This window comes from Sapajus apella, unplaced genomic scaffold (genome assembly GCF_009761245.1).
Source record: "Sapajus apella isolate SASKATOON/1434 unplaced genomic scaffold, GSC_monkey_1.0 scaffold32, whole genome shotgun sequence".
Taxonomy (NCBI): domain Eukaryota; kingdom Metazoa; phylum Chordata; class Mammalia; order Primates; family Cebidae; genus Sapajus; species Sapajus apella.
Window position 1 is genome coordinate 1,734,803 of NW_022436972.1, and position 9,949 is coordinate 1,744,751.

Below are 9,949 nucleotides of genomic sequence, written 5' to 3' on the forward strand. Positions count from 1 at the left end.
ATTCCCATATTTATCCCAAATTCCCAGTCTTACCATGTATTAATACTGTGCCCACATTACTGTAAATTTTAGAAAGAAAATACCTTGTGCAAAATGACCCTTTTAGAATGGTAGATAGTCCCTCTCCCCTAAATTTGTTTTTATTTCTTTCTTTCTTTTTTTTTAAAGACGGGGTTTCACCATGTTGGTCAGATTAGTCTTGAACTTCCAACCTCAGGTGATCCGTCCGCCTTGGCCTCCAAAGTGCTTGGATTACAGACGTGAGCCACCACGCTCGGTCAAATTTGTTTTTCTTAAACATTCAACAGATCCAAGAATATCCCGTGCCTGACTCAGTTTGAACTTGGTTTAAACAGGCCCACCGCCAACGTGGAGAAATCTTGCAGCTCCCGCATCTGGGCTCAGCCGGAGCCGGGAGAGGCGCAGGCGCCTGTACCTCCCAACAGAACTGGAACCTTTCCGGGTCCGCCAGCCAAAGCCACATCTCTTCCCAGAGCGCGCGCGCCCTCTGGCGCCTGAGCGGACTACTGGACGCGGTGGAGGCGTGTGATTCGGAGGCCACCGCCCCCAGCCCTGCGCTGGAGGCACCAGGAGCCGCGAGCTCATCTGGTCTCAAATAACCTCAGGCGCCCCTATGCAGCCCTTCCTAAACTCCTCGAGCTGCGCTCCCCACTCGTGCCACATCCCTTGCTCCACAGGTATTGCACCGGGGGTGACACGGTTGGCGTTAGAAGCGCGGTGGCCTCACTTGCCGGAGAGGGCCCCGGTTTTGCGCCTTTTACCGTGGCCCCGGAGTCTTGCCAAGAGAGCCGGGTGCTTGCATGTCCGAGAGCAGCCAAGCTCCTTTCCCTGGCCCTGGACCCGCGTGCAAGGGGACCGAGCCCCGGGAAGGGGAAGAACTTGTAACCGCTTGCAGCGGGACAATGTCGACTTTTGAACCTCTAACCACTAAGCAAACAGCCCATGTGCTCTTGCTCCACTGTCCAAACAGGGTTTATTGACAGGCGTTTCACAGCAACGCATAGCAACCTCGGCTGCTAGGGGGCGGGCGTGTGGGCGCGGCCGGGGCGCGGGGAGACCCGCGGGCACCCGGGCTCACACCGGCCCTGACCCGGGACCCCTAGCCCAGCGGACCTGGACACTGCTTCCTCCTCCGCCCGGCAGCCCCCGCCCCCTCGCCCCGCACTCAGGCCTCTGGCTTCCAGGCCCGGCGCCCGCGGGCGGGGCCCCCGGAGCCCCTTTCCCAATCCTGGAGCTGCAAACGCCACCAGGAAGGGCCGCGGAATTGGGGAGGTGCTGCAGAGGGGCTCTACCTCTTGATGTCTCGCTGCTCGGCTCATCCTCCCAAGCTGCCCTTGAGGCGCTTCCTCCCTCCGTGGGGGCGCTGATTAGGCTCTGAGATGCCGGTGGAAAGACCGAAACAAAAGCGAAGCCCCTCTCACACAGGTCCTGCCGGGAACGCTCAGCTTGGCTGCCTCCAGGATCAAAAATCTCAAAGGATGCAGCCGGGTCCCCAGTGAATCGGCCAGATAACAAGCAACTGTCACTAAGAGGATCATTTTATATTGAGTCTTGAAATCTTGTTTGTGGAGGTAATTGGGTGGGAAGAGGGACGTAGTCGGGGATAAGGAAACTTCAAGAACAGAGAAGAGAGTGGAGGCAGAAAGGGCTCAGGGAAATGCCCAGTGATTTACATAAGACTAAATTCATGGCAATGCCGTCTTGGGAAAGTAGGGGGATTTTTTAAAATTTTTATTTAATGCTTACATTTAACTAGCTGAGTTACAGGGTGTCCTTAGAGAGGAGGGAGTCCCTCCAGAAGGGAACTGCCTGCTGTTTGCAAAAGCTTCCGTGTGGGTTTGATGAGATGCTATAAGGTCCTCTCACCCCCACCCCCCATAATTCCTGGCTGCTGGGAAGCAGCTGGCCATGCAGATGTGCATTTCGCCCAGAGGCACCCCCAGGACAGCCACGCATTCCAAGGCTGGGCCCAGGCTTGGGGGCAGGGAAGGTCTCAGAACCTGCTCTTTCAGGCTTCTGATGCTCTGGGGTAAAATGAGGCTGTCCAGATAACCTCCACTCCCTCTCTGAATTTCCCAAATTAGCTTGCAAGCAGAGAAGATATTTCATTTCTTTTAAAAAAAAATAGTTGCAGACAAAATCTGAAGATAAATACAGAATCTGAAATCTGGAAAGCTCATTTATCTCTTTTTCTTTTTAGAAAAAATTCAACTGTGTTCAAATACCCCCCACTTCCCTTCACCATATCACTTCTCACCCCCATGGATCCAGAAGGCTTTAAAAACTCTGGCTTGGATGTTACACAGACCAACAACCCAAACAGCAGCAACAACACCAACTCCCCCCACCCCCTTCTTCATCAGCCCCAAGATTGTGAAAATGACAGGAAATCCAGGTTGGCTCTGGCATTTATAGCACTGACATACATTCAGCCCAGAGAAGCTCTGGTGACAGGCTCTCTAAACAAGTCCCTGTTTGGGCCCCCTGGTCAGGCCTGGAGTCCAATACCACCCCCTCATACCACACCCTGTGCATACACCAGCCAAGCCTTTCCTGGTCGGGAAGGGAAGAGAAAAAAGACACAGGCCATCTGGGGGTTCTGCAGTCTTTGGTCAGTCCAGCTTTCTATCTTAGCTGCCTTTGGCTTCTGCAGTTTAAACCTTGCCTGCCTGGAGGCAGGAGGCCCAGCTGGACCTCTGATGGCCATGAGCAGGCAGCAGCTATCTTGGCCCCAAGCTTGCCATTCCCCTGAGTCCCTCTCTCCCCTCAGCTCCAACCAGAGGTGCAGCCTGCAGATCTAGGAGGGGAGGAGGTGGGGAGGAGGAGGCTGAAGGCCTTGTTGGTGTGGTCAGCCCAGGCAATGTTTCTGTCAGTCCCGAATGAAACTCAGTGGCCACTTTCTGTCTCCTCAGTGGCAGAAAGAGCCAGATGGGAAAAAGTAAAAATCTGGGAGAGTATATTTCTTGAGTCCCCAAATCCCACTTGTCTTGCTCCTGGCTCCCATTTTTCCTCTGAGAGCCAGGTTTGTAGGTCTCCGGCTGTGGGTGGGAGGGGAGGGGTCTCTCCTGAGGAGTCTAGCGGAGTCCATGCTCCTCATGGCTCAGCCTGGAATTGCTCTGCCGCTGCAGACCCCTGTGGGTCACTGGGTGACAGTGGGGTTTAGCACCCCCCCAGTCGGCCCCAGAACCCCAGGGACAGAGCCAGGCACTGAGCCTTGCAGGGAAGACACCGGACTCAAGGACTCCGGGACACTTCTCAGAGGACCTGGCTGAGGCTGGGGAGGCTGTGGTGGCGGCGGCGGCTGCGGCTGCTGCTGCTGTTGCTGCTGCAACTTCTTCTTGTTGATTTTCCTTTCCTTGGCTCTGCGGTTCTGAAACCAGATTTTAACCTAGAAATGGAAAGGTGGAGAAAAGCAGATGGTGGTGAAGAAGATGTGAGGGAAAAGAGGAACCATACCCAGCAGTATCATCGTCTCCCTCTCAACCACAGAGCTCCAAGTCCTTCTAGAAGCTTTTCATGGGCATCCCCTGAGAGCCCAGTCCTAGAGCCATCCTCGGGCCCAATTCAGCCTCATGGGGAAGAGTCTTCCTCCTTTCTTGCTCCCTGGGTTTCTTTTCAAAGTAACTTTTATCTACTCATTTACTGGGAAAGTTTAGAGTCTCAGAACCAAGGAAAACAGAAACTGCAAGGCCCTTTCTCTGCAGCAAAGGGAGGCCAGTGCTGGGTGGTGTACTTCAAATGGCAACCTTTGACCCCTCAAGGCTACACAAAAATGCAATTTTCCTCACCTTAGAGCTGAAAATGAGATTTAATTGTGTGGCTTCCTGGCTGTGAAGCTGGCCTGTTTTCCTAGACTATATAAATAGAATGTTCATGAACTAAGTCTTGTCCCCCTAGTTTTTATGACCCGAGACTGAGTGTTTTATTTAGTTTATTTTCTTAGGCACAGTGCTAGAGACAAAGAGAATAGATCTTGTAATAAGTACTTATAGACTCAAATGGAATTCTGGATTAAACTAATACACTTGGCTTTTTTTTTTTTTTTTTTTTTCGCTTTACCTATATTCCCCAAAAAAGAAAAAGAAAAAAAAAAAAAATATAAGTGATGCGAAAAAAAAAAAAAAAAAGCGAACTAGAGGCAGAAAGAGGCTTTTTAAAAAGTACTCCAGGCCGGGCGCGGTGGCTCACGCCTGTAATCCCAGCACTTTGGGAGGCTGAGGCGGGTAGATCACAAGGTCAAGTGATCGAGACCATCCTGGTCAACAAGGTGAAGCCCCGTCTCTACTAAAAATACAAAAATTAGCTGGGCATGGTGGCGCGTGCCTGTAATCCCAGCTACTGGGGAGGCTGAGGCAGGAGAATTGCCTGAACCCAGGAGGCGGAGGTTGCGGTGAGCCGAGATCGCGCCATTGCACTCCAGCCTGGGTAACAACAGCGAAACTCCGTATCAAGAAAAAAAAAAAAAAGGTCTCCAGGCCAGGCGTGGTGGTTCACACCGGTAATCCCAGCACTTTAGAAGGCCGTGACAGAAGTATTACTTGGAGTTTGAGACCAACCTGGGCAAGGTGGTGAGACCATCTCTGCAATAAATTCAAACATTTGCAAGTCATAGTGGATTGAGCCTATAGTCCCAGCTACTCAGGAGGCTGAGGTAGGAGGATCCCTTCAGCTCAGGAAGTTGGGATTGCAGTGAGCTGTGATTGTACCACTGCACTCCAGCCTGGGCCACAAGGCGAGAACCCATCACTATTTAAAAAAAAAAAAAAAAAAAAAAAAATGTCATCCAAAGACGAATGCGTGCACCGTCCTGCTCCAGTCTTTCCACAGATCTAGAAGACCCCTGAAGCCAGATTTTCTAACTGTCATGGTCCTCTCCCAGGCAGTAGCCTGCCCGGAGGGAGCCAGGTGGTCCCCACCTGCCTCTCAGAGAGCCCCAGCGTGGCGGCCAGCTCGGCTTTCCTCCGGATGGTGATGTAACGACTGTAGTGAAACTCCTTCTCCAGCTCCAGCCGCTGGTGGTCCGTGTACACCACTCGGTATTTGTCTTTCGTCCTGGTTTTCACTGTGGAGGAAGGAGAAGTGAGGGCTGAGAACTGCAGGGCAGCCCATCAGTCATGGTAATGACAAACCTCCCTAACCCAGGGACATTTCTCTTCCTCCACCACCCTGGGGGGCCCAGGTTTGGCTGGTTCCTGCCAAGTCTGATAAGACCCCCCAGAGGGTCCTATGGCAGGAGGGGGGGAGGGTGTGAGGCTCCGGAGGCAACTAAACTAATCTCGGTATTAACTGGTTTTTAAAAATTAAGAAAAGTGAAAACTTCACACAAAAGATAACAGAACGTACCACCCTTTCGGTAAATCAGATACAGTACTGGCATATATTTGACGCCAAGGGGAAGGGGCAGGGTGGAGCGGCCGGAGTCCCGGGAACATCCAGGTTGCCAGGCCTACCAGAGGTATAAGTGCACCTGGAAAACAGCTGTCATTGTGGGCACATGTTGTGGAGGCAGTGTGGGGGTTACGACTTTCCTTTACTACATACAAGTGGAAAGCAGGGCACAGGAGCTGACAAGTCACCACAATCATCCCCCAGACACACCAGGCCCATCCGGTGGAATTCTGAGCTGGGCTCTGGCAGAGGGAAGCCATGCCGACAGGCAGAATACCCCTCCCGCCCAAACCAAGTTTGGCATTTGGCACTTTTTCTTTTTTGATCCTCCATTTATTCCAGCTGCAAACCTGGCCAGAGCTATCCTGACCAGTGATCTATGCTCATTGGATTGAGTCAACATATTAAATCCTGGATTGATTGTTTTACTGAAGGGCCTTGACAAATAGTGTCCACAGTGTTGGAGCAGGCCTGAGCCTGGCGTCTCCACCAGGTCTGTCTTGGCTCAGCCCTTGGCAGAGCCCTGGCCAGGGGCTGTTCTCTCTGGCTCGTCCAGCTTTGGGGTCTTCTTGAAGCTGGACAGGTTCAATGGCCCAGTGCCCAGTCCCACAGAAAGATCTGAAGGGCCTGGGAGTTGCCTGGAGGTGTTTAATGCCCTGCAGGCTGACTTTGTTCAGGTAAAACCCTTTGCAAACCACAACAAAAGCGCCCTGGGAAGATACAGGCCTGATCAGAGGGAGCTCTCCTGAGCCGCTGAAAGGGGAACACAGCCACAAACAATGCAGGACAAGGCGATCTTATCAAAGAAAAGCCCTTTCAATGCCTTAATAACAACCACATTCTGTTTGAATTACCACTACTGAGCAAATGGCGGTCCTGGCTTTCATCCCCCTCCCCGCCAGGCACATTAACATAAACACGGCCCTGCAGGCGCATTTGAATGGGGCTGCGGCCCCGACCCCGTGCCTGCTAGAAAAGTAAAGGGAGCTGACGCGGCTTTCTCCGCGATGGACGCGTGGACACGCGTGACCGCCTCAAATCCACTCCAGGCTGCCATTGGTACTCGCCCCTTTTTACAGATGGGGAAATGGAGAATCAAACCAAGTCACGCAGATAGTATCATCCGGGGCTGCCACCGGAGCCTGGCTGGAGCCACAGAGGACACCTCCGGGACTAGGGCGCAGGGCGGTTCCGTTAGTCGAACACCCCAGGCGGGAGACTCGCCTGGGGGTACCTCGGATCGACCCTTGCTCGGGTGCTGCCCCTTCAGTGTCCCGGAGGGGCCGGGGAACTCGGTGACCAGACCCTGTGCGCTCTTCGGCCGGCGCCCCACACCCTCTGGGAACCTAGAAGCGAGGCTGTGGAGGGGAGGGATGAGAGGGACTTGTCAGAATTCATTATTGACTGCGAAAGTCACCACCCTCTTTCCGGGCCCTAAAAGAGACAATGGCAGGGCTGGGAAGGTGTATATCAAAGCGGGCCGGGCCGCGTCCCCTCCACCCACCCCTTGACAGATGACGCTTGCGGTGGAGCCGGGCTCTGGCCCGCGGGCCGCGGCCACCCCACATTAACATCACAAGGGCACCCGGCGCCGACTGCGGCCTTCCCACCTCTGCGCGGGACTTCACAGCGGCCTCTCATCTGCTGACCCCGCGGCCTGGGCGCTAGCGGCTTCCCTCCCGCCCTCTTCCCGGCCCTCACCCTGCGGCTACTCTCCTGGGACACACAAAAGTCTTCCTTAGACCGTGCGCCATCCCTGCCAACCGCACCCCAGACAGGCGCTGCAGAAAGTGGGTCTTTGGGAGCCAGGGTCTGGGAGCGCCCTGCTAGGAGAAAGGCGCCTCCTCTTGGAGAAGGGACCAAGCCAAAGCTCGGAGGTCCATCCGAGGCTGATCTGTGGCCTTCCCCCCGGACGGTCGCATTTCAACCAGGACTCTCCTTAGCGTGTGTACAGTGACGCAGAAACAGATGCCCAGAGACAGCCCCCAAAGGGCACTTTGATTTATACAGCTGTAATTGGCTATAAAACTCTGCAAAGTGCCCATAACCAGCGTGCTGACCCAACTGGGGCAGCAAGGAGAGAAGCAAGAAAAGCGGAAGCGCTGAGTGCTGGGGAAAGACTTCATGGAATAAAGAGGGCACTCAACTAGGACTCTCCCAGAACACTTCCTTGCCACCTCTCTGCACACCCGAACACCAGAAGGGGCGGACCCGGAGTCAAAGCGCCCCAGAGTCCAGCAAACCCAGGATCTTTTTCAGATGCACACAAACTCACAGACATCCCTGACACCCTTGAAAGGAAGCTTTGGGAGAAATGACCCCTACCTGGAGCTGCGGCTTAATTCCCACCAGGGTTTCCTCCCTGTCTAGCTGCTCTCTCCGCAGATGCTAGAAGCCTTCCCCTCGGCTTCTTTCCCCTACCGTTCAAGCTTTTGCTTGGAATGACCCCTTCGCAGGTCAGAGGTTCAGAGACGGGTCGCGCCTCCCACCCCTTAGCAGATGGGGCCAGCACCTTCTTCCCAGCGACAGCACCTTCCCCTGGTCTCTCTGCTCGCTGTAGCCCCATACCTTGAATTGGCCTGAACGGCCAAACCTGGGCCCACGCAGTCTCGCCATCCCTCGACCCCTCAGGCCACTTTTCTTCTTGGGTGGCTCAGATGGGGAAAGAGAGAGCGGAGAGAAATGGCCTAGGCCTAGCCCAAGAAGGTTTGAGCCCGCTTCTCCTCGGCAGCCAGGAGCCACGCAAGGAATGCGTGCAGCAGCAAGTGGGAAGGACGCGATTCTGCCCGCGTCCAGCAGTGCTCACGCCGACATTCCCGGAGCTTCCCGAAAGTGTCCCGGCGTTGTGAATGAGGAGCTATTGGAAAGAGGACGCCTCTTTCCTGCCGTAAGCTGAATACCATGTTGTGAGACTCAAAATATTCACTCCCAGGCTCAGTAGGTCAGAGAAGCCCCGAGGGGCCAGAGGCCCCCGAATTTGTCCTCAGGCTGTGCCCCTCCAGGCGCCAGGCTCCCAGACAGCCCCGGACGCCCCTGTGCGCACTGGACGCGCAGACGCCAAGCAGCCAGGGGCTGGGCTCGCCCTTCCCGAGCGCCCTCCCGCCTGCGGCTTACCTTGGCTGCCGAGGGACTGCTGCGCCGGCTTCCGCATCCACTCGCACAGGTTCCGCCGCTGGCCGCCGGGGGACAGCTGCTCGGCGGCAGCAGTGGCGGCGGGCCCGGGAGGGCCGGGGTTGAGCGTCTGCAGCAGCCCGGAAGCGCAGGAAGGCGCGGCGGCCGGGTGGTGAGGGTGGTGATGCGGGTGGTGGTGCGGGTGGTAGTCTGCGGGGCTGCTGTAGCCCATGGCGGCGGCCGGGGAGCCCCCGTTGAGGCCGTGAGCCACGGCGTTGGCAGCGGCCGCGGCGCCCCCGGGCGCGTAGCCATTCCAGTCCTCCCGGAGCGGGGCGCCGTACGCGGCCGGCCAGGACGGCCCCGGGGACTGCGCGCTGTCCAAGTTCGCTGCCGCAGCAGCCGCGGCCGCCACGTGGTAACCGCCGTAGTCCGGGTACTGCGGGGGGCTGACGAAGTTCTGCGGCGCCAGGTTGAGGCCGCCAGAGTGTCGCACGGAGCTAGGGTACATGCTCACGTCCTTGTCCAGGAGGTAGCTCACGTACATGGTGGCGAGAGCCCGGGAGCAGACCTCACCATGCTGCCTGGGGACGGAAGCTAGAGGTTGCCGGGGGGCGCGAAGTGGAAGGGCGAGGGGACGTGAGGAGCGGCGGGTGCCTGCGCCCCAGCCTGCGGTGCTCCGCTGGCTCCACTCGGCGCTTCTGCCTCCGAGGCGGTCCCTCCCTCTGGCCTGTCTCCTCCCTTCCTCCCTCTCTTCCTTCTTTCTTCCCACCTCCTTCGCGCTAGGCTGCACAGGCGGAGAAGACCCGCCACAGGCTGGCTTGCAGAGCCCCAGACCGACGGCCTTCCGTGATTAACGAGTGTTTACAAGACTCTATTAGTAATGACACAGACACCAATGGCTGGAGACGTTGAGGCGCAGCGCACACTCAACGCACAACCCCCCGAAACATGATTTGCATTTTAAAAGATAAAGGGGGGGAAGGCTCGTGAGAGGGCAGCGACCTGATCACAGCTAAATATTCAAACCTTTATTGTTAAGAGCTTCCTCCTTCCAACCTGGTGCACTTTAACCTCCAATCACAGGTTCAAAGAATGAAATCAAGAGACTTACAAAAGAGAGGGGGAGAGAAAAGGCTATCTTGGTGGGAATCTGGGCTTGGAGACTGGAGCAGTCGGTGTTTATGCATTTGCAGGGAAGGGGGCGGTCAAGAAACTCCTTCTGTCCCAAAGAGAAAAGAAAAGAGAAGCCATTGCTTTGATGAGAACGTTTCTGACCGACCTGGTAGGTGACAAGAATAGAGCCCTAAGAGATGGTCCTTGCCTTCCCGCCCTGTGCTCCTTGCCAGGACGACTGCAGCCCCTGTCACCGCCAATCAGTTATTTTCTTGCCCAAGGAAATCACTCGCCCTCCGCACAAGATAAATTATGA

The 9,949-nt window shown here is 55.7% G+C and overlaps 1 protein-coding gene across 2 annotated transcripts; it reads right to left on the reverse strand.

The window, feature by feature from the left end:
- Positions 1-1,541: 1,541 nt before the first annotated feature.
- CDX2 (caudal type homeobox 2) lies at positions 1,542-9,709 on the reverse strand. 2 transcript variants are annotated; one of them, XM_032294384.1, is made up of 3 exons: positions 8,524-9,528; positions 4,938-5,083; positions 1,542-3,409 (listed from the first exon to the last, which is right to left on the reverse strand). In XM_032294384.1, exons 1-3 carry the CDS (start codon positions 9,062-9,064, stop codon positions 3,161-3,163), a joined length of 936 nt encoding a protein of 311 aa, XP_032150275.1. In that variant the 5' UTR covers positions 9,065-9,528; the 3' UTR covers positions 1,542-3,160. The 2 variants fall into 2 exon arrangements, with proteins under 2 accessions (XP_032150275.1, XP_032150276.1); XM_032294385.1 differs by having other exon boundaries at positions 3,277-3,409; positions 4,942-5,083; positions 8,524-9,709.
- Positions 9,710-9,949: the final 240 nt, after the last annotated feature.